This window comes from Styela clava, chromosome 1 (assembly GCF_964204865.1).
Source record: "Styela clava chromosome 1, kaStyClav1.hap1.2, whole genome shotgun sequence".
NCBI classification, from domain to species: domain Eukaryota; kingdom Metazoa; phylum Chordata; class Ascidiacea; order Stolidobranchia; family Styelidae; genus Styela; species Styela clava.
This window is the reverse complement of record NC_135250.1, coordinates 11,535,436-11,560,194: the sequence shown is the minus strand read 5'-3', so window position 1 is coordinate 11,560,194 and position 24,759 is coordinate 11,535,436. Positions and strand designations below refer to the sequence as shown.

General features: G+C 35.3%; 1 protein-coding gene across 1 annotated transcript in view; it reads left to right on the top strand.

Annotated features, from left to right (window-relative positions):
- The window catches only part of LOC120325376 (sortilin-related receptor-like), a 58,894-nt gene that overhangs the window by 18,467 nt on the left and 15,668 nt on the right, over positions 1-24,759 (top strand). Inside the window, exons 11-30 of the mRNA XM_039391484.2 lie at positions 269-374; positions 1,345-1,484; positions 1,731-1,856; positions 2,913-3,083; positions 3,504-3,672; positions 5,275-5,439; positions 6,069-6,302; positions 6,571-6,786; positions 8,016-8,158; positions 9,401-9,496; positions 9,837-9,950; positions 10,249-10,387; positions 11,398-11,563; positions 12,930-13,037; positions 15,913-16,029; positions 16,727-16,815; positions 17,142-17,373; positions 18,109-18,257; positions 22,736-22,898; positions 23,450-23,655. Coding sequence (XP_039247418.2) covers positions 269-374; positions 1,345-1,484; positions 1,731-1,856; positions 2,913-3,083; positions 3,504-3,672; positions 5,275-5,439; positions 6,069-6,302; positions 6,571-6,786; positions 8,016-8,158; positions 9,401-9,496; positions 9,837-9,950; positions 10,249-10,387; positions 11,398-11,563; positions 12,930-13,037; positions 15,913-16,029; positions 16,727-16,815; positions 17,142-17,373; positions 18,109-18,257; positions 22,736-22,898; positions 23,450-23,655 — 3,049 coding nt within the window. The remainder of the gene's footprint in view (positions 1-268; positions 375-1,344; positions 1,485-1,730; positions 1,857-2,912; positions 3,084-3,503; positions 3,673-5,274; positions 5,440-6,068; positions 6,303-6,570; positions 6,787-8,015; positions 8,159-9,400; positions 9,497-9,836; positions 9,951-10,248; positions 10,388-11,397; positions 11,564-12,929; positions 13,038-15,912; positions 16,030-16,726; positions 16,816-17,141; positions 17,374-18,108; positions 18,258-22,735; positions 22,899-23,449; positions 23,656-24,759) is intronic.

Genomic DNA, 24,759 nt, shown 5'->3' with positions numbered 1-24,759 from the left:
TTTTACTTACGTTTTCATTTAGTGATGAATTTTATATTACAGTGTAAATAATAATGATGAATACTAATTAAAAGCAATAAAAATTTAAGATTTAGTAAATGTGCTATAAAATCTTTTTTGTAGTCCAGAATACTGATATTCTTTCAGCTTTCAGATATGATCTGGCTTTGAACTGTGTTATTTAATTTTTTGAAACAAGAAATTTTGTATTTTTGAATTTTTGTGTTTCTGAGATTATTCGATGTATTTATTATTTTCAATATTTCAGATTCGTAAAGGTACTTGGTATTATACATGGTCAGATCATGGAGGAATAATAGCAATTGTGCCCAAGGTTAAGAAGACAAAAGAATTGCTGTACACAATTGATGAAGGTAGGCTTGAGCAATGATCCGTTAATAAAAACAAGGTTGCGAGTACTTCGTGGAATAAATTGAAAGATATTTTTTGATGGTTGTAATGAGAATATCCTTGTAGTTAACGTGCTAGGGACTTCTCTATAATATATTGCATTTGATACAATCCCCTTGCGCTAATGAGTTGATTCCTGCGAGACTAACTACTTATCCTTCTTCTATGCTATTGTGCCGGTGGATCCGTATGCATATAATGCAATGATGCTGTAGCAAGAGTAAATATTTTCTTCAGATTGTTTTTGTCTTTTCTGTGATGCTTGTAAATGTTTTTCCTCAGATTCACTGATTAATTAAATATGCATGTAAGATGTAACTGCTTTTTTTATTCTCGTTGAACTATGTATGTCTGAAGAAGTCTGGCCTAGGTCAGATGAAACATTACAGAAATATATTTGTGTTAGTGTGCAGCAAGACTCTTGAATCACTTGATATAATCCAACTGGCCATTGGTGAATTTTTATAAATAAAATATATCATTTGAAGTATTTTGAACTTTAATTAAAGATATTTTGGAAATATTTTTAAATACAGTTAGTGATTTAATATATAATATTGTCATCAGTTCCAATATCAGATATGAAGATTTTGCAGGATAAATATTGTGGCGTTCGATTCGACAATTTTTTTTATATGACGTGCCTTTCAATATGAACAAGGCCTTGTAAAAGCAGCTACTGATATTTAATGAAATGTAAAAAGCTGGAATTATTTTAAAGCAACAGAATCTTCCATTTTCTGCATTGCCCACCAAATTTGCTAACCATGAGTGCGGTGGTGGGCATGGGATTAAAACTCGAGTTGTCTAACTCGACCGCTAGGCCCCTCAGCCCCTTATTCAGAATTCTCCAAACATTGCTCATCTGTTTACTTAATCTTTTATAAAACTCTTTATCTTCACAATTTCTACTACTTATCGTCTATATCATAGGAAAATCATGGAAAAATTTAACATTTTACAACGAAGAAATCAATGTTTATGGATTGATGACAGAACCTGGTGAAGCAACAACTGTTTTTACTGTGTTCGGATCCACAAACGACGATACTGACTCATGGGTTATTATACAGGTAAATTCAACTTTTGTCGTCACCTCTGTATGACTCTAAAATTTTACTGTTGTACTTTGCTTACTAATCGAAATCCATATGTTTCAAGATAATTTCCTGGTCGTTCTAAATTTGAACTCTTTGAAACATTGTCCTTATTCATTCATTTTGGCACATGATGTTTTTTTCATTTACATAGCTTGCAAATTCAAAAAGGTTATTTCCTGATTGAATTTTGGTTTCAAATAGACATACATCATTTTCTAGGTTGACTTGCTTCACGCGTTCAAACAAAAATGCAGCATATGGCAGTATCGAACATGGTCACCGGAAGATGAAAATGGAATGTCTTGTTTATTGGGAGCTAAGTTGACTTTCCGAAGAAAGAGCACCGTGAGTTTCATGACGGTTTTTTGGTGTTCATCCTTTCCTGCTAGAACAGTTTTGAATTTTCTTATACAACACTTTACCTTTCGCTCTGTATAAGTACAAGCTATTCAAATGTGATAAGCTATTATTTTTTTTCACCTGAAATTTTTCCGGTTCCGGCATAACTGATTTTACCTTCTCCCTTGTAATAAAACTTCCAGTTCTTTGTAATTTCACTAGGCCGTTGTGACCTCAAATAGCCATTGTGACCTCAAATGATAACACTTTGTTCTTTTAATTGTTCCCATTAAATGAATTATTACGATCTGAATTTACCTTAGGATGTCATGTCTAAAGTGAGTCAAACAGTTCGAATTGTGTTAAAATTTGAAATATTCGATATTTTCAAATTCTTGATTTGAGAAATAATTTAGAATAGTTTTGTGTCAAAAGTTATCGTTTTAAGCCATTGAAGTATAACAGTATATACATTTTTGACAACTTACATCGTTTTTATCTATCTTTTCAATTCAATTTCAATTCAACTGAGAGAACTTCAAAATGATAGAAAGTCTGTTTGAGTGCCAGGCTAAATTTAAATTGCTCATCACCATTCCCTATTTCCTCTTTAGCTATTACTAATAAAATAAACGAGGAAGTCAAATTTCTGAAAAATTTAGAAGTAAATTTTAATAAGGATTGTGCAGTTTCAAATTTATTGGAATTAATGAAGCCTCGTAAACAAACCATTTTTTTTAAATTTGCGGTTTCTAGAACTTTTCAACAAAGAGTATTGTACTGTTTTACTCAGCCACAGTTTACGATTATTACAAAATTACTTTTCCGTAGGAGTTTGGTTTTAATAACAGTCTAACATAAAAATAGGCATTATACCTGATATAAAAACTAAAACAGGTACAGCTTCGAAATGCAAACCCAAAATATGGTCCCTGGTACTCAGTGACAAATCTACTTTGGTTTGGTTTGGCGACGACTTGTTCCATCTTGTGTATTTTTCAAATATTTAAATGACTAAATAGCTGTTTTAAAAGATATTAATAAGATATTTATACATTCTAGTACGATCCATCCAGCTGTTACAATGGACGAGATTTTGACCGACCCACGTCCGTACTAAGCTGTAGGTGTACAAGACTCGATTTTGAATGTGGGAGAGGATTTTATCTTTCTCCGAATACGCACTCGCTTTCATGCAGAAGAGATCTAAACATGGATTACGATCCATACCAGGTAGGTGTTTGTAATTTGTCAAATTATTGCGTGAATAATGCTTCACAGATTTTCGTAAATGATAAAAATTCACGTCTTTTGCTGAGAACAAGGCTCTATGTAAGTAGCCACTGATGTAAGGAGCTACTATAATTCAAAAGGAACAGAATCTTTCTCGTTGAGCATTCACGATACGCTGAGGGGTGAGGGGCATGGGATTTGAACCCGATCTTTCAAAAAATATTCATATAATCAATCCCTCACACATTTTTCCACGCAAATTTTGGGGCTCCAGAAGTATGCGCACCAAGATGTCGCACAGCCTGAATCCTAACCGGTACACACATACTATGTTCAGGCTGTGCGCCATCCTGGTGCGCATACTTCTGGAGGTCCCAAATTTTTATCAGACAATTATTATCATCCGTTATATGTTCCTAGGTTCCACCTAATTGTCGCAGCGGTGCAACATACAAAAGAACTAGAGGTTATCAACGGATAGCTGGTGATATTTGTGATGGTGGTAATGCTGAGGAGCATTATGGCCCGGTTGATGCACCATGCCCAGTTATTGAAGAAAACGAATTTTTGTTGATAACAAGCGCAGCAGGTAATGTTTCATAATAAATTCAGTATAAAGTCAGTAGAATTTGGATGCCATGCATCCCACAAGTACAAATTGAGATTCACTTCGTTTAAGAGTTCTTAACTTTGCATTTAATGTATATTTTATTTTTTTGTTCAATATATCTCACTGGTTAAAGGTATCAAGCCTGGCTGACCTATCTACCTTTTTCAATATTTAATAGAAATCTGTCGATTCCCCTAAGATGGCAGGCCAAGAAATTCTTCATGTGTTCAATACCTCAGTTGAATTCTAGCTGTAGAAAAACTGAAATCTGACATGGATTTCCCCTATCATGATAACTGGTACATTCATCTCTCAACAACGAAATAAAAAGTTTATCATATTTGTATAGCGGTGAAATCGTTTTTATTGAACAAATATTTTATTGGAACATTTTAACGGGCAACCACATATGAATAAACCTTATGAATCTGTTTTGATATGAAAAACAGTCTGGCAATTTTCAACTGCTTCATTTTGTTATTCTTCGCTCTCTCAAAATACAATGCGAACTACCGTTATTGTGACAACAGAAATACAACGATCCTATTATAATATCTCCCTTTTGTATTTTGGTCGATACTATTATAATATCTCTCTTTTGTATTTTGGTCCATTGAAATGTAATTTGATACATAGCACACCGCACACAATAGATAAGAAAATCCAAACGTTGCAATGTTTTTGTTATCGTTCTTGGGATTGAGTGGTGTTATTTACCTCAGTTTATTATTATAAGTTTTGAAAGATGGTCGCTCTATTTATCTCAAGATTTATGTTTACCAATTTTATAAAATACATAATAAGTGTGGTATGTTTTGAACTAAATCCTATGAAATATCAGTAATCGCAGGGAAACTATTTATTTTGAATTTAACTTTCTCGAAGCAACGGTGTGCTGGAATTAATTATGTTTAACTAATATTATCTCTTTCCCCAAGGCTGATTGATCATGAGTTAGTTCCCATTCCTGCTCATATAAGCGAACAACTTACTACGTGTCGTAATCTTGTCAATTGTGGAATCAATTATCCACAAACTGAGTAATATCCCTGGACAAAAGTTTTTGATCATGCTTTCATATTCATTTCCTAAATTTGCTTTTGATATAGTTGTAGACTAGTGATATGTACTATGCGGGCCCATGTGCCACTGTATGGTTCATGGGAGCTATTATTATTTTTTAAGGCTTTTTCTCATTTGTAACGTCATCATAGTTTGTTTTATGGCATATTTCAGCCGAAAATTTGTTGTGAACTCAACATGCTCTTACAGATAAGCCCTTGCATTTTCAACTTCGATTTAATAAAAACTGATAGTTTATCAATAGTAATTTTATAGCACATTGCGATATAGTTGTTTGATGTCATGGACCAGTAACTGGTCTGAAAGAGCCTTTGTAAGTCACATAGAACTTATTTATGCGGCCAATAACAGACTTATCCCATTATTTTTTAAAGATTTTTTCTTACCATCGGTGAATTTGACTTTGTTCTACGTTGAATCCTAATAAATGAAAATTTGTCATGTCATTGAAAAACGACCAGTCTGAAAAAGTACTTTTCTTTTGTTTTTAAATCACAGGTATCACTCGAATCGATTTGTCAAATGAAAAATCAGAAGTTTTGCCTCTTAATGTTGCATATGCTGCTGGAATTAAAAACATTGATTTTGAGTATTCGACCAATTGTTTTTACTATGCACAAGGCAGTAAAATTGAAAGAGTTTGTTTGGATGAAAAATTGAATGGTGAGAATTGTTTAATCTTTTATAAATAGAAATTTCAATTAATGACTTTGTTTTTGATATCGATCCAAAAATATCAAAGTGAAGAAAATTAGGGGTATTGGATTATTTTTTTTCTGAAAAATTTGCATTGAGCAAAATCACATGCACTCACTCACTGGTAAAGAAGACTCAATATTTTTGAAAGCCTCCAAAAAAAACTCTTGGCATCAAACACTTCACTTGATATTTGGTGTGAAAATTGTGCATGTTTGTTGTAAATAATTTCCTAACTCTAGGAGTATGAAAGCTGTAGAGTCCGATTATAATTAACAATTGACTTCAGCTCCGAACCCAGAGAAATTAAATTTTGATAACAAAAACATTAGCGAATGCAAGCCTTCTTCTGAATTTCAAAAAAAAAAATTGACTTTCATTATCATTAATAAAAGTATTAGATTTTGTCTCTGTGGTTATTGAAATTTTAACTACTGGAGGTTTGAAAATTTTATTTCTGTTCCAATGATAATGTGCAAAACTCGGACTCCACATCTGCGAACCCCAGATTGAGAACCCCTGGTGTAGAGGGTACACCGACAGTCAACAGAACGAGATCTCAAATGCTATACTATTACATGCTTTTTTCCCTTTAGATAACAAAACCATTGTTTCCGAGAGCCAATCGATAACATCAATGGCATTTGATTGGGACTCTAAGAATGTTTATTGGGCAGTATCGTCGTCTCCTCCTAAAATCAAGGTGATGAATCTATATTCTGATCTCCAACCTACACAATTCACACGAATTCTGGATGTGAATTCTTCATTGATTCATCAACCAACTTCAATGGCGGTTTACCCAAGAAAAGGATACCTCTTTTACGCAGGTATGAATTTCATCACGAACAATGGTGTAAAATTTTCGATATAAAAGTATTTTAAATGAGTTTTGTTAAATGAATTTGAAAAAAACTTTCCAATTACTCTGATGATGGAGACTGTCATTTATTTACTAGGTCTAGGTGTATAAAGGTGTATTAAATGGAACTTCAATAAGCACTAATAAAAACAAAAATAAACCTGATTGAGATATTAAGAACTTCATTATAAAATTTTTATTTTTTCTCATCACAATCATATCATTTTCTATTACAGATACTGATCGATACAACACAGGTAGTCATATTATTCGTGCCAATCTTGATGGAACAAATGCAACAACAATCAGTTTTGATTACTCGTTACGATGGTATAGTTCACTCACAGTGGATGAGGGATCGAATCGCTTGTACTATATATCAAAAGGATCGTACTTTTCTAAAATTGCATCGGTTGATTTGGATGGCAGAAATCAAAGATCTATTCTTTATGGTATTGCTTTTGTTATATTTTCTTGTCATTTCTTTTTTGGGTACTCCCAAAGTATGTGAACTAAGATGGCGGACACCGGAACATAGTATGTGTACCAGATTCCAATTTTCCTTATTTCAGTTCTATTACGAGTTCGGGGACTAGCCAAGTGAATCCCATACCATTTGTACCTGAAATTATGGAATAATCCGGTACACATACTACGTTCCTGTGTCCGCCATCTTGGTTCACATACTTCGGCAGTACCTTTTTTGTGGTTGCAATGGCCTTGTGCAGTGGTTCCCAACCTTTTTCGTCAAATTCCCCCTTCGTCTATGCAGGAACCCTTTATTTCTCCTGCAATACGCATAAAACTACTTTATTTGTTCAATCTTTAATGAATCCTTAGGTAGTTCATTAGCACTCATGCTTCTGTACAGTTTAGGTAGTTTCTGTGTGCATAAACAAGCAATATAAAATTATTATTTGAGAATATTAATAGTTACTACACGAAGTAAGAATAAGCAAAATTCCTCCTCCAGAGTGAAAAAATTCCTGTCTGGGGAATTCTCCTCCGGTTGGAAAGCATTGGTCTAGTGTTTAGAGCGTTAGATTGAAATGAAATGTGCTGGCATCACAATACACTCGGATTCTAATCCCATGCTTGTACTTGACCTTGTTCAAAACGGAAGACGTTAAAATCAGTACTTATTGAGTGTTTCAGAATTTCATTATCTTCAATTTTTAATAATACATACCAAACGTCAAAACATTACTAATTAATGTCATTTCCTTTACAATTATGTAATTCTGCAAGTGAAATTTGCATAGCACAATCACGTTCAAATTATTTTGTAATCCTATATATATATATATATGTAATTTTATTGTGATGAACTGATGGCCAACCTTTGATGTTCATGCTAATTGATAGTCGGTAAACAACATCAAATTCTGGTTGTAATTAAATTTTAAATCTGTACCTCAAGAATTTCCAATTTGTCTCACATTTAAAAATGCTTCCTAACAAAGACTGCATTAATGACAACAGCAGCGATTTTTTTAAATGATCCATTGGGGTTGATGTTAATCAGCCAAAAGTATTGAATTCTAGTTCGACTTAAATTTTCAACCACTACTTTGCGGATTTACAATTTTTTTCCATCAAAACTGTCGCTTATACAACAACAACCCTAATGAATCAGCACAACAATCAACGTCCAATACCTGAATATTTTTTATATTCTTAGATTCTCAAGTCCGGGCAGTGGTGACTTTCAAAACCTTCACTTATTACTGGAGAGAACCGGGAGATCTTCAGCGAGGAGATAAATTTGGATATTCTGCGAATCATACTGTCGCATTCAATCTAAAAGATGTCGGAGCTGTAACGGTGAGTATTGTTTTGCGACCACATATTTGTTACAGTGAAATATCAGTACAGTGATACTGCTTGAAATTTTTGAATGTTTACATATGGAGAGAATTATATCACTTTATTTACCAATCTTTTTGTATATATTCCTCCCATTGAATTTTTCGAAACCATTTATTCCTCCTTTACTTTGCATGAAAACTCTGCTTCCGTTATTTGTTTAACCTAGTGTTATTTGCAATTCACAAGAATACCAAATGACTGGATAATATTAGTAAAACTACACCAAACAAAGTAATGATTCTGTAATTTCTATCAAAAAACAACAAAAAATTTTCCTCGGTTAGGGAACGCACTGGCATTTAACTTTGTTCTTCAAGTATTCAAAAACGGCGATACTAAATATTCAGTCTGTAATAACCTGTTATGCAAATATTTCTTTCGACTGAGACAGATAGTTACGTAATAGGAATATATGCCTCTGGCTGCGTAATTTTTGAGATATAACAGATATAAGATTTGGACTTTTTATGATGTAATATATATTGAAAGCGGATTATAAAATTCCGCGAAAAGAATAGAGAGTAGATTGATTAATTGGTGGTGACTCGTATTCTTTGAAATGTTTTGTTTCGAAAGATTTTATATTTTTGTTTCAATTTTCACTTCGGCTGAAATGTCTCATTAGGAATGACCGAATCTTGTACCAATCAATATGTTTGACTTATAATTATAAGCATAATGAAATATTTAAGTTTTTATTGACTGAGACTGAGTATTTATTAGTCTTGTGTTTTGTCACTAAGCAGCGCATTAAAAGGCTACTTTAGGAAATGATTGCTATTTTTGATGTAAAATCGTGTTCAATTTCATGAAATAGACTGTAATTTGTAGAATCGAACTTTTTATCTTAGGAAGACAATATCAATACATACGGTAGCAACAAATATATCAAAATCAGCGATTAATTTCCGAAAACCATATAGATGATTTACATTTTCACACGCTCACATTGTGAGTTTGGGCCAGCGTGGTCATCGCTGTCGCAAAAACAGGCTAGATAATAGGCAAATAGTCCTGCTATGTATTTCCAATGCACATTGCGAAGCATCATAAAATTTGAAGTAATCGTGGTATTTTGTCAAATACCAAATTCAAATAATCATACAATTGCCGATTATCAAAAAGTCGCTAATTGCTCACCTCAACATAATACATATAGAATTTCATAAAGTTTTAAATTCAATTTAATATTCATAGATTGTGAGAAAAGGACTTCAGGTATATCCAAACAAATGTGGCAACAGAACAGCAAAATGTACTCAGTTGTGCATTCCGGTTGCTGCACAAAACAAGGTAAATTGTATTTTTTTAAATTTTCCCACATCCAACGTTAAATATATTGATACCGTTTTTATTAAGGTCTATATTTGCTTATTCACTTTCATAATTATTATATCATACTTATAAAACAATTTTCTTATGTTGTTAGGATATGTATTATTGCTTGATGTCAAATGTTTCAGCTAATAATAATTTGAATTAAATTGAATAATTTCTGACAAATTTTCCAGGTTTTTAATAAAACTTACTTAGGTAAATATCAAATTAAGTTTCGTGGGTTACGTCCTCATGAAAACAAAATTAATTTTATTCATTTTTTAAATAAAAAAAACATTCTTTTTATTTATATTAGGATAAAGACGCAGTTGATAAATGTTATTGCGACAACGTCAATTACTCCCCAGACAAAAAAGGACATTGCGCTTGCCGAAGCAATGAAGTTTTGACACCAAGTGGCCAATGTGAGGTAAGATTTAAAACTTATTTCTAACACATTCTCTGCTTATTTTCTCTTCTTTTTTATATAATCTTCTCTCCAAACAAGGCTTCACACAAGCAGCCACTAATAGTTAGGAGAAAACATACTTCGAAATGACCAGAATCTACTCAATTTATTACACTCTGAATGAGGTGGTGGGCATGATGGGATTTGAACCTGTGATACCAATATATTTAAATCTTACGCTTTAACCACTTGATCTACCTAACAAGATTGTGGACAAGATCGGTCATTGGATGGCGTAAAAATATCTTTTATTCAACAGCCTAATACGACGAGCTGCAATACGAATGAATTCCGATGCAGTGATGGTAGATGTATACTTGCTAGTTGGAAATGTGATCATGCTAAAGATTGTGCTGACGAGTCTGATGAAATCAACTGTCCATATGAAAAGTGCAAAGGTAATTAATAATTCAATTTAAAATTTATTTTTTGAAATATTTTTCTCTGAAAACTCGATACAAATTTGTGAATAGTCAACATACATTTTTCAACAAAAAATATTTCTTGTATGTACAGAAATCCGAGGGCTTTGATCTAGGCTAGGAGTATATATTTTTTGTTTTAAGCTGTTTTAAGAAAATGGGAAAAATTTATATTTCTGATTTTTAAACTCGTATACCTTTTATTGAAAAACAGAAATTTGAGAAATTCAATTAAATGTACAGAAATTCGAGGGCTTTGACAAAAGGTATTTTTAAGAAAATGGGGACCATTTATATTTTTGGTTTTAAACTTTATACAACTTTTTGAAAAAACTGGCGAATATCACTTCAAACTATGATTAGACACTAGGGAAGTACATTTTTGTTGATGATGAATGTCACATTTATTAAAACTAATCTGAATTCAAATTCCCTTTCATATTTTTATAAAATGCCCATTTATACCTTATATGACCATTTATGGTTATGCTAAATTAGGGTATTACAAATTCTGACCAAATTTCTTTTTACAGTTTTGGCTGACTTTGCATACTGCAATAATTACAAGTCAAGCCTGTCAATTTACTTTTTCACAGATTCCAATTCTAATTTTATTAAAACTGTTATATAAATTAAATATGACTGGTTCATAGAATTCTGAACTTGAATATTTTATCTTCATTCTAGTGGGGAAATAATACTGAGTTACAAGTTATCTTCTGTTGACTTGGTGTCATCTTTAGCACTACTGACCAATGACTACATTTTAGAAAAGCCAATAGAAATGTGACTATTTTCAAAATGATCATTCATATGCCTGAACAAGACTCCAGAGAGGTGTCCGGTGTCCACCATCTTGGTTCACAAACTTCGGGAGTACCCTTCAGTCTAATGATTTAACCACTAGTTGCTTTTTGATTTTGACACTGTTATGTAGTAATGTAAAATCTAGAACTTTTTATTATCAAAATTTCTTTATCGTTTAGCAAATTTCACCGCATGCAAAGGGTCGTCCTATTGTGTCAACAACAAGTGGTTATGTGATGGACAAAAAGATTGTGCCGACGGCTCCGATGAAGATGGTTGCCCTGACATCCAATGCAATTCTACTACACAGTTCAGCTGTGCTAATAAGCAATGCATCAATATCCAGTATGTGGTTGCTTTGTAATTTTTTGTTCATCGAAAACTGTCATTACCAAACTTTTTTTTTCGATAAATCCCTATTTTTACCCATTTATGAATTTTTTTTATTTCCCCCTCTTGTTTAAAATTGTGTTTTCATTATTGGTTCAATCTTTATTAGATTGTTAGCTTAGCTGGTCACACCATGGCTTTTGCTCAGTTTGATTACTTTGTTAATGTGTCTTCAAATAATAATATTAAAAATATAATAATGTTGAAGGAATGAATAATATCAATGGAACCACACCAATACAAAGTAATTTTTCCTTGCCAAGAACACCAATCTCTGTCCGATTTGTATGTGAAGGTTGTGTGTCATTTTAATAACCAAATGGAATTCACAAAAGCCAGCTTCAAAACACCATGCCTGTTATTAACATCATTCACTAAAAATATACCAGTCATACCGTTTATATTATGATATGCACTGATACAAGCCCGCAAGTTTCATTTAGATTTATTCTCTATGGGAGAGCAATGAAGCGTAGTAGCCCGAAATAACTATTGCTGCTATTTCACGCTACTTTGATACAGAAGTCAAGATGGCGTGAAATACAACTTAAAAACCGAAAGCACAATAATCATATGTCTCTGATCTCAACAAGGCTCTGCATAAGCTGGCAGCCACTATTGAGCAACAAGGTTCTTTATTTTGGAATGACCGGAATTTTTTCGCTGCGGTGTTGCCTCACTAATTTATTGCATTTATTGAGTGATGAGACATGGAATTTTGATCTGTGATGGTATCATAGTTAGTTTAACGTTTTATCCGCCGGGCCACCACAGCAATTACTGCGATACATCAACACTTTACAGCAGTAGTTCCCAATTGCGGCCTGCGGGCTAATTAAGGATTGCGTAACGATTTGATATGGCCTGCCGAACTTAAGTGAAATAGTTTAACATTCTATGTTTTTACCTTTTTGCGTTCTAGATACCGCCGATTGTTATGTCATTATCGCATTCCACAATTCATATATACCATTATTTTAAATTTACGTACTGGTACTGCCGCCTTGCGTCGCTCCCCCCTCCCTGCCTGCGAATATCCTTCCGCTTCTAATTTCGGCCCTGGCCCCCGGGCAATCAACTTTGGGAATCACTGCTTTACAGTCTCACAGTGAATTCATCATATCCAGCTAGTATACTCACTTTAAGAATTAACATTATATAATTTTTATAGTCAAGTTAAAAAAGCAACAATAAAATAGTCATTGACCACTTTCAATTGTGTAACCAAAAAGCTATTCATGCAGCATTCTTTGAAATTAAATTGTCCTTTCACTCTATATGATGTCTTCCAACCTGTTATTCTTTACCCTTTTTCATCCAGATACAAATGTGATGGTGATTATGATTGCGATGACAGATCTGATGAGTTGAATTGTGGCGGAGGAACTTCAGAATGTAATTCTGATTTATCGTTTAAATGTCAAACAAAGTAAGTGTCATTTTCAAATGTGAGTCACACTTGTATTTCTGACAGACATATGTTTTTACACAACTCTTTACGCTTTTCGCTTCGAACAGGGAGGCCCTATACAAGCAGCCACTGATATTTGAGGAGATACTATTATTTAAAAGGACCAAATTTTTCCTGATTCTGCATTGCTTACCCAATTTAATACATCCTGGGTGATAGGCTTGCACGTAATTGACAAAAATCAATTCCGTAATTACGGCAAAATCAATTACGTAATGACCCCGTAATTGCGATTTTTTTCCACGCATTTAAACCTATCATAACAACCAATTGAATCCACATCTTTTCCGAATGGGACATTGAAATTGGGTTTTCATATTCTTGGCAGTACTACACGCCGGCGGCAAATGTTAAATACAAATATCAAGGGGTGAATTCAAATTAATTTTATTCTGATTTTTATCTTTTGTGTTAGCTTTGGTTTTCCTTTATCACCTTCGCAAATTAACCGTCCCATTTTTATGCGATCAATTTTATTTTATCATTACCGACACTGATATACGGATATTTATGAAAACGATAGTTTTTTAAAACCACCTTAGTACTGAATAAAAATTACGGGTTTCTAATTTATTAACCAACGACGAGCGTATTCTCTCGTTTGATTATACTTGCGATTTCCTCGCGACGAAGACTTGTTTTTGCAGCGTCTTCTGCATTATCCGACATTACTGCCTTGTTAGCATTTTATAATAATAATTATTGATGTCGACTTATTGACGATATTCCGATTACAATGCTTCATTTTACATTTAATCATTTCGCGGACTGAATGTTTATAACATTATTTGCGATAAATTTAGATCAAATATTATTTATTTGCGTATAATTTAAATACCGAACTTACATGATATGCCTTCTCCGAAAATACAAAGTTATATCGCAAAACAATGCATTTTGTGACATTTATTTTACACTCACGAAATTTATTTGCTAACTCAAGTCGGCGATCCTATCGGCCAAGATTGACACAAATTTGGTCGAGTGCCGGTGGTATTCAAGTCGACGATAAACCAAAATAAGTTGCCGCATTTGGTAAGACAGTTAATCATATATGGCCGAAATATTGAGAAGAATTGTGAAAAACATCATGAGCAAGGCCAAGTCCGGACTGATATATAACGATAAAACCGTTAACAGAACATCAAGATTTTGTAATAGAAAATGGATCTCTCACAGAATAAACACACTGGCTCATATTTGATAGCAGTTAAATTTTTAGCGGTCCGCGAGGAATCCGTCGTTTTTTTGTTTCTCTGTCGTCTCAATCGCTTTACCGATGCCGAGAAGACGAAGTTGCGTTGGTTCATTTCGCAATCTCTCTTTTGTCGTCATATTGCTATTTGATAAGCACGACATTAATTATCACGGCGAGGAATTGGCGCGATCAGTGAGTGATCAATCGCTCTTTTCGCTTATTTGGTTCCAATTCGTCGCGAAAGCTCTTCGTTAAATTTCACAAGTTCGTCGTGTTGAAAGGTTATGGATATTTTCCTGTTTATACCCCAAGTCTGAAATAAAACAGCCAAAAACAGTATGATATTCCATGTTCATATATCAAGTGTTGATATTAACAATAAAGAATGGTTAAGCATTGCTAATCCACACTTGGTGGGGAATTCCCACTATTTAAACGCGTGACTATAACATAGAAACGGAACATATATACCATAAGTAACGGAAAACTGGAACAAGTAAATAATAAATAAAAGTAAAATGGATACAAATGTTTGATAGACCATGTTTGATAGATTGATCTCCTGCGTTCATTAGTCACTTCACCCGAAGAAGTTGAAACCGGGCGTGTTAGCGTCCATTGGTCTTAACACAATTCTTCCCCCTATCTACGGTTATTATGTACATTGGCCATGGCCATGCTAGATAAGATGCGAGAGAAGTTGAAATCAGGTGTGTTGGCGTCAATCAGTCTCAACGCAATTCTATCCTTTATCTACGGTTAAGTTGCGGGAGAAGTTAAAACCAGGTGTGTTGGCGTCAAACGGCCCTACTCAGTTCTTCCCCCTTAACTACGTTAATAATTTACATTGGCCATGCCAGATAAGTTGATAATAGGTTAGTAAATGGCAACGCGTCATGCCTTCCTTCACCTACGTAACAAGAGAGAGAAAAACGGCTGCGAATACCGGAACTCTCTTCTACTTGTTGAGCTTTCATTTTTCGCAATCGACGAAATTGACTGCTTCGAAGAAAGCTCGTTTCAATGCAATAATTACGACTTTACGTAATTCGTAACTTCCCTTCCGTAACTCCAAATAATTACGTAATTCCGTAAATCCGTAAATTACGTGCAAGCCTACTGGGTGATGTGAGGCATGGGTTTTGAACCCCGAAATGTGTGATCTGCAATGAAAACACAGTTAGTTCTAATGCAGAGATGTGCAACATTTCTTGTCGGGGGGCCATATAACCCCCAACTTCAGACATCTAGCTGGCTCACAAAAAAAATTGGTTTTTCCATGGACACAATGAAAAAAAAATAGCGACAACTAGAGTGCCGCGGGAAAGGCAAGAGAAAAGAATGCGCTCACCTGTCCAGTAATAAAGGCACCGGGCAAAATGGCGAAAGATTTAATGCAGCGACAGGGGCAAAACTCATTACGTATTTTCACCCATGGGAGCAGAGCGCCTTTTCAATCATAAACTCATATTATGATTTTATGCTCGATGGGGAAAAAGGGTTTGATAAGGGCCACACTAAATGGCTTGTCGGATCGGGTTGGGCCGCCTGTTGCACACCTGTGGTGTCTCATGCTTTGACGGTTTGGCAATGCACTACATACATAATGTTGTTTCAATCCTAAATTACTTTAAGATTATATGGAGATAGATGTGTGCCCAAGATATGGAAATGTGACGGAGAGGTTGATTGTGATGATGGTGCCGATGAAAAAAATTGTGGTAATAACACGTGTTCAGAATATCAATTTGGGTAAGTTTTTTTGCTTTTTTGGATGCTATTTTGAGAAAAAAGAGAGCTTTTAAGAATCTGAAGGTTAAACTTGTATTTGTGTTTCCAATGTACTTTTCTGTAAATCTTGATATCTGTTTTTCAGGATAATTTTTTATGAACTCCAAAATCTAATTTAACGGACTTTAACCCAAAACTTAAAAAATGTGAAAAACAATATTTTTAAGCTCTCGTAACTTTGTTTGAATACTGTGGTTAATATTGCTTCAAGCTTTGTTTGGATGATACCAGTTTAAATAGTGCCTATGTATTTGCAGAATCTCAAAAAATCTTTTTTAAAATTTTAACATTCGGCGCTCCAGAAGTATGTGCACCAAGATGGCGCACAACCTGGTACACATACCAAGTTCAGGTTGTGCGCAATCTTGGTACACATACTTCGGGAGCACCCAACATTCTTATGGCTTATTCTGATCAAAATTTTACTGGTGTTAATAACTAGAATATTTTCTGCCGCCAGTTACTTTCGAAAAAATATTCATCCAGAAATTCCAGTTGTGAGTATTTGAAAAAAAAATATGCTTGTAAAAACCTGGTAAAATTGATAAAATGTCACATTCATTATAAATTATTCTTTTTCTTTGCCTTTTATTTTTCTCACATATTTTACTGTCATACAAGTTATTTATCCAATTCATAATTCGTGAATTTTCTTTAGATGTGGAGATGGAACGTGCATTTTTAATTTCTGGAAATGTGATGGCGATAATGACTGTAATAATGGTGCCGATGAAAAGAGTTGTCCATGTTAGTATAAACTGTAATATCTTAGCTTTCTCAGAATGTTTACATAAAAAAAATTAATAGCATCATTTAGGAAATGTCTGTAATTTTCTGAAACTATCGAGTCTTTAAGGGATAGGACAAGATGTGCATCCGGACTTTGATTCAAGTCGAATCCACACATTTTTGGACTTATAATTCAATATTGATTTACAAAAGTCTGTCAGTTAACAAGAAAGCCAGCTTACATTTCTATGTTATAGACCAAATAACGAAGTTCAAATATATTTGAACTGTTAAATTCTGGTACAATCAAAGGTTCCATTTCACAACAGTCCTTTTTTTATCAGCTACAAGCACCACCCCAAAAACAACAACATCGCTTCCCTTTGGACATGGTAAATGCACTGTGACAGAATTTCAGTGTGAAAATCATCCTACTTGCATTCCACTACAATGGAAATGTGATGGTACTAATGACTGCGGAGATCATAGCGATGAATATGATTGCCAAGCGCCAACAACTTCTGGAAATTCATCAACGGGAGCTCACACTTGTTTCAATTCCATCTTCCAATATAAGTAAGTGAATGTTGACTTTCAATTTATAATCCTGTGTAAAGCTTTCGTTACGCTTCGAACAAGGTTCTGTACGAGCACCCACTGATATCTAACGATAAAGGAGAAGCTATGATTTGTAACTTTAAAAATAAATAATCTATATTGCTCATCCGAATAAAAATAATTGTTACTCATTTTTAGGGATTTTTAATGTTGGCGCTACGGGTTAAGCATTAGGAATACGCTTGCCATCGCACCTTTACTTGCAGGTTTGAATACTGTGGGGGATAGTTATGTGCGAGAGGATTACTGGACCCCAGTTCCGTGGTTCACATAATTGCTGGTCGGACTGGTAACCATACCAGAGACGGTGGTTCAGCATATGATTAAGCTATCTTATCGGCTTTTCTCTCCCGGATGTTAAATAGGAAAATCTGATCCTGTCCTATCATAGTATTGTTGATTGACGAGTAGTAATCTCTGAGCAAATGTACGAATTACCATTGAGATGCAAAAAGCTAACGATGCCACATTGACTATTCGTGGTGCATTCATTACCCACCTCTCAATGCTGATTACGTGATTAGCGAGAGACTTGAGTAGTTTGAGGTAATTTGACCGGGAAAACAGCTGTGGGGTAGTGAAGTTCTCAAAAAAAAATTTTTAGGGTATGGCGACAATAAATTTATGAGCTATTCTGTCAGATTCAATTTTCAACTTTCAATACTCATTTTGAAATATATATTTTTGTAACAGCTGCAATAATGGATTATGCATACTCTCATTTTTTGAATGCGATGGTGACAATGACTGTGGGGATTGGTCCGATGAACGTCACTGTCAAAATTTTCCAGATCATCACAACCATCCAGGATGCTTTTCTGGAAATGGATTTGATTATGCAGGTATTTGTGTCTTGATAATGGATGGTGTTTCTAAGTTTATTCAATCTAAAACTTATGACAAGTTGCACTAAAATTGTGCTGTTTTTGCGTTTGAAGAGATAAAAAATTACACATCACTGAGAGCGAAAACCGCTGACTAAATTCTAGCATTGTGTCTTTGCTTGTCTTCGTTTCAACATTGAATTGCGGCGATGGCCTTACCCCCGTGTCATATGTAGTAGCACTAGAACGATGAGCCCACTTCAATCAATCCTGGTGGTGTATAGATAGGTTCCATTATCTTTGAACCCGCGTACATTTGAACCCGTACATCTGAACCCGTAATTTGAACCCAGAACAATTGCACCTGTATACTATTGCACCTATGAACATTTGCACCTACGGACATTTGAACCCATACATTTCCACCCATGGATTTTAGCACCCGCATATAGATTGAACCCGCGGACATTTGAACCCGTGTACGTTTGCACCCGCGTACATTTGAACCCATGTACATTTGCACCCGCGGACATTTGAACCCGTGTACGTTTGCACCCGCGTACATTTGAACCCTGGACATTTGCACCCGCGGACATTTGAACCCATGTATATTTCCACCCACAGACATTTGAACCCGCGTACATTTGAACCCATGTACATTTGCACCTGAACCTAAATGAGGGTCTTACTAAAACTAGCTTTACAGTAATATTTTTAGTGGTCAACTCCTATAAATTTGTTCTGAAATTATTGCACCGAAAACGCCTACTATGATATCCCGCCCAGCATGAGATTTGGGAGCTCTGTGGCCACTTCATGTTTTCTTGCTAGCATGTTTACAAAATTGTTATATATATATGCATACACGACCACGCTTTACTGTTGAAAATGAGTGTTGTCTCAAATAAGGTTTTGCCATTTTTCCTAAAATCAATCTATAAATTGAATACTATTGTCTGTATATAAATAAATAAACGCACAGATTCTTCGTTTCTAAGAAAATATGAAATTAAGAAAATGAAACTATGCCATTTTTGTAACAACATGTTCATAGCCAAATGCCAGTTTTATTGAAGTATTGTTTCATTAGAATGTCAGAACAAAACTATACATAGAAATCGTAAGTCATGTAAATATGTTGAATATTCGAAAGTGAAGAAGTTTTAAAATCATTATCGTGGCCAAAAATGGTTTTTGCTTTACACTATTTAGAGTAAATCGAACATATTCAGCATATAGGGTCTGTTAAATATGATATTGCAATTTACAAACGACGTCATAGGTTACGGATTACATTTATTTTAATATCTCAATAAAGTTATCACTCACAAATTTGTGTCGAATGGGCGATCAATTTTGAGATAGAGTAGCTAAGGACGTTTTACAAAATAAGAATTTATCAATTATGATACAATAGTTAAACAACAAATCAAAATAATGACGATAAACGAAATTTTACGATAATACGATCAAAGTCAAAATCAAATAGACTGCATTTGAGCTATTGAGTGGAGATACCTCAGCCTGTCGGTTTCAGTTCCATATGAAAAAACTTTAACTGACAACCTAACAGCAAGTTGTACATACTTTGATCTTTGGTGGGTCGTAACTCCTACATGAGCATTTGCCGCAGTCAGTTTGTGGACCGCAATGTCTTTTCGTAGGCCATTCAGCAAACCCCATATACTCGGATGTTTGCATCGGAACATTCCTTGTAAGGCGTTGTGAAATCCTTCTACAGCGTTTGTTGTTCTTGGGGCCGAAGGCATCATTTCAATCTCTTTGGCATAGTTCCACAATCGAGGGGGAAATCTTGCTTCTCTTGGACGTGAACCCACTTGAGGTTCACGAATGTAGGTAGATTCAAAATATTGCAAAAGTTGATTGCATTCGGGTGAATCTTCGAAGGTGTCGCAAAGCAAGGTGAAGACTTCGGCAACCTCGTTAATGGGAACAAAAGCCAGAGCTGCCAAACTTCTAATTTTCAGATTGAAAGAGGGTAAACATTCAAACTTCTCTTTTAATCCGATAGAACCAACTTTTCGAATTATAGCTTGTGACAGGTGAAAATAACATCCTTTAATATCGGCCAGAAGAAATTGTGCATGGAATGCATTGATAGCTGCTATTTCAAAATCAACAATGATTTTGGTGGGGTTAGCATTTGGGAAAATGATTTTCAACACTTCCCACATCTAAACGTATGTTTCTTGTCGCTTGTCTCGTAATAGGAAATATACGCACGGTGGATAGGATGCGCCCACTTCACAGTGAATTGTATACAACTGGAAGAAAATATCGGGCACCACATCAAATGTACCGTCGCCCAGATATGTGTCACTATCTAGATGTGCAAGTAGTGATCGATCTCCAATGGCCATTATCCGATGACGATCCTCCGGGCCAGTGTCATGCAAAATGATATCTAAATATTCGCTCGGAATATCAAAGCTTGCACTTGTAGGATTCGTACGTGAACAATTTTTCTGTCGCCTATCGCCTTACTCTGCATATATTGGCCTCCAGAGTCGACATGCCTGGCAAGCGCATTAGTACATCTGTTGATCTATTATTCAATACTTCACCTAAAATATATCTTGTCGATGTATTTGATGGTGTTGACGCTGCTTCTTTTAATGTTGCACGGATGATCCCAACTTCAGTCTTAATGCTGTCGCCAGAATGACTGTGATATCCTAGTTCTTTTATTACATTTGCACCGATCGTAACAACAGTCGATTTACATCGAAATTTCCTAAACTGACGGCAGCGCCAATGCGTAGCATCTGAAACCCGATCATTTCACGTACAATATTCGTGGCCTTTGTAAATCAGTAAGTCGTTTCCTCTTCCTCTTGTGGTCTTGGAAAATGTAGGCGCCATGTTTCCAACTTATTTTCGCAAAGGGACTTGTCATCTTCGCTGCTGCAACGTCCTGAAGAAACAGTTTGGAATTGTCTGCGAGGGAAAAAGGGCATTGGTGCGAGGAAAAACTTTGCGCGGGATCGAACTATCTGCGAGGGAAAAAGGGCATTGATGCGAGGAAAAACTTTGCGCGGGATCGAACTAACACATCAATTAAAATCCTTGCTCGCGCTCTTCAAGAGTCGTCGACCGTTCAAAGCGCAAATCATACTCCCCAATTTTGGCTCGCATTCTACAGCGGAACATTTTGTCCATTGAGTCTTATGATATCGACAATTGCGATATAAATATATAATATAATTTAAATATATAGAAAATAGTTGTAATAAAGCCTTCGAGTATATAATCGAGAATTCCATGGTAATATTGATTGTTTTCGCAACGTATGCATTTGGAGAAAGAATCCTAAGTGTACCTTCCAATCCTATATACTATAGTATATAGCATGGAAGGATAAGGGTGTATATGTAAAGATGCTAATATCCGTAAATGCAAATGCCCATGGGTGTAGATGTTCATGGGTGCAAATGTCTGTGGGTACAATTGTACGCGGGTGTAAAAGTACGCGGGTGTAAATGTATGTAGGTTCAAATGTCCGCGGGTGCAAATGTACGTGGGTTCAAATGTACATGGGTTCAAATGTCCGCGGGTGCAAATGTACATGGATTCAAATGTACGCGGGTGCAAACGTACACGGGTGCAAATGTCCGCGGGTGCAAATGTACATGGGTTCAAATGTTCGCGGGTGCAAATGTTCGTGGGTTCAAATGTACATGGGTTCAAATGTCCGCGGGTGCAAATGTACATGGGTTCAAATGTACGCGGGTGCAAACGTACACAGGTTCAAAGTTCCGCGGGTGCAAATGTACATGGGTTCAAATGTACGCGGGTGCAAACGTACACGGGTTCAAATGTACGCGGGTTCAATCTATATGCGGGTGCTAAAACCAATGGGTGGAAATGTATGGGTTCAAATGTCCGTAGGTGCAAATGTCCATAGGTGCAATAGTATACAGGTGCAATTGTCCTGGGTTCAAATTACGGGTTCAGATGTACGGGTTCAAATGTACGTAGGTTCAAATGTGCTGTCACCGTATAGATACAATGATGTCAATTGTTAAATTCTGATATGACTTAAACTTGTATTTTAAACGATTCAGATATATTGTATTATTATTTGTATATCATTTTCAAACACTTAAAATCAGTTATGGAGCGACTTTTGGATTATTTTCTATGCGCAATCTGGGTAACCGATAAGTTTCTTAATACTTTCTGTGAAAATGATAAAAAATTGAACCCTTTAACTTCTGTTTGTGTATGATCGTAATTCAGTAATCTATGACACTCAACGCAAAACTCATGTTCTCTCTAAAATATGTTTCAAATGACCTAGGTTCTGTTATTTGGGGTCACATTATATAATATAACCAAATTTCAATTTACTTTACCAACATCTATCGATGCAAGCATTGAAAACATAGCGTACTAATAAAACAGAAAATCTTTGTTTGAAACCGATATTATTCATAATTTTGCAAGCATAAAATAACCAACCTTTATTTTCTTAGGGACCAGAAATTACACAAAAAGTGGACGAACGTGCCAAAAATGGTCGAAAAATTCTCCCCACAAGCCTCATTACTGGCCACAGGATCGGGATAATAACTATTGCAGAAACCCAGATAATGATGGATATGGACCATGGTGTTATACCACTGATCCAAAGAAAAGGTATGGGGATGATGCTGTGAATATCCAGTGTAAAGATCAATTTGATTCATAAATATCCAATTGAATCACATACTTGAATGCAATCAAAATTGATATAACCGGTTTTCGATATCTTACAGACTATAAGATACATTTTTAAATTCTTATTTTTAGTCTTCATTGCCTAAACTCAAAACCAGTACCGTTACCATTGTTTCCTAAACAAACCGGCAATTTACATTTGTTTTTGAATAAAATCAATAATCATAAAAATACTAAGTTTTTTTTGTTTATTGAGCTTTTTACAGTTACCCGAAACTGTTTAAAAACCGCCGCGTCTTATTGCCGGGCGCACCCCGAGTATGTACAAAAACCCCATCTAAGCAGTCCTATAACCAGGTGTGGCTTATGGTCAGTGAAATATGGTAGTAAATTCCTGATTTTAGGGATATTCCCTATGTGACATGGTCCGGTAATCGTACAAATAGCTGTTGTTTGCCGTCTTATCAGCTTCCCTTTCATTTGTAATGAAATGGAAATCCTATCCTAAATCATTCGTTAAATTTTTACAGATGGGAATATTGTGGAATACCTCGCTGTGCCAATTCCTCAAAACCTATTGTACCTGCCCCGACACCTGAACCCAATCAGTGCCAGGATGGCTATTACTCTTGTGGCCAGGACAAATGTATCCCTGACAGATGGGTCTGTGACGGAGAAGACGACTGCGACAATCAAGCAGATGAAGACTGGTGTAATTTCAAATGTGATGCAGCACGTATGTATCGTTAAAGTATTTATTTTCAGTCTCCGATCCATTCCAAGCCATACTGCATGTAGTTCAGTGGGTTTCGATGTAATTTGCAAGTTATTAGTATACTGGTACAATATTCGTCATTCATACTTAACAGCAGCTATTACTATTGAGAGTGCAGACGAATGCTTGCGCATATAGTTTTAATACAAGATTAGCTGAATGTGACAGTTCCTCTTACATGATTTTGTGTCTAGATATTTGTCATTTTTAATCAACTGTGGTGTTACAATGACTGTTTTACGATGTTACTTTTTTTGTACGTTCTGAGCAGCACGAGGATTTAGTAAAATAACGAAGATGGCTAAGTATAAAAACATTTGCGGAGCACCCCGGCGCACAGTTTGGTGTTGTCTAGTGCATAGGTTCTCAAAGTGCTCCGTACGGAGCCCCAGGGCTCCGCGAGAGAAACCCAGGGGCTCCGCAAACTATTCGATTACTTTTCAAAATACTGACTTGGCTAATTTTGTAACTGTTCTAATAAGAAGCAATAAACAGTCTTGATAAAATCCGACAACAATACAGCCTCGAAATATGGCAAAGAGGCGGAATTAAAACTATTTATAAGCTGGAGCGCAGCCAGAATTTTTAAAAGGGGGGGGGGGGAGGTAATCGGAAATTTCCGCGTAACATTCTTCGCGATTAAAAAAAACGGATGACAAGATTTCTTTTGCGTAAAAAATTCAATTCATGACCGATGGGAGCATTTAACGCCTCTCGTCGTTATAATGTAATTGTGCTCATATTTACTCACGTTTGATTCGAGATTACTATTAGGATTACTAAAATGAAAGAATACTAGTCTAAAATAACATAAAATCCGTGATAAATTGCCAACTATAAAAAAGGTCGTATTTTTGCGATCTTGGGATTTATCAAACTTGATTTGTTCTTTCGCACTCGAGATTATTTTGAAGCAAGATATCGCCGTTTGAAAAATCATAGGGTCTGGGCAAAATACGATTGATTGAAATTTATTTTATTGCATGCGGCTCGGCCAGTAGTTTCAGAATGAAAAAAAGGCACATCGCGCGCACAATTGACTGTGTTTCGATTTCGCAGTTACCG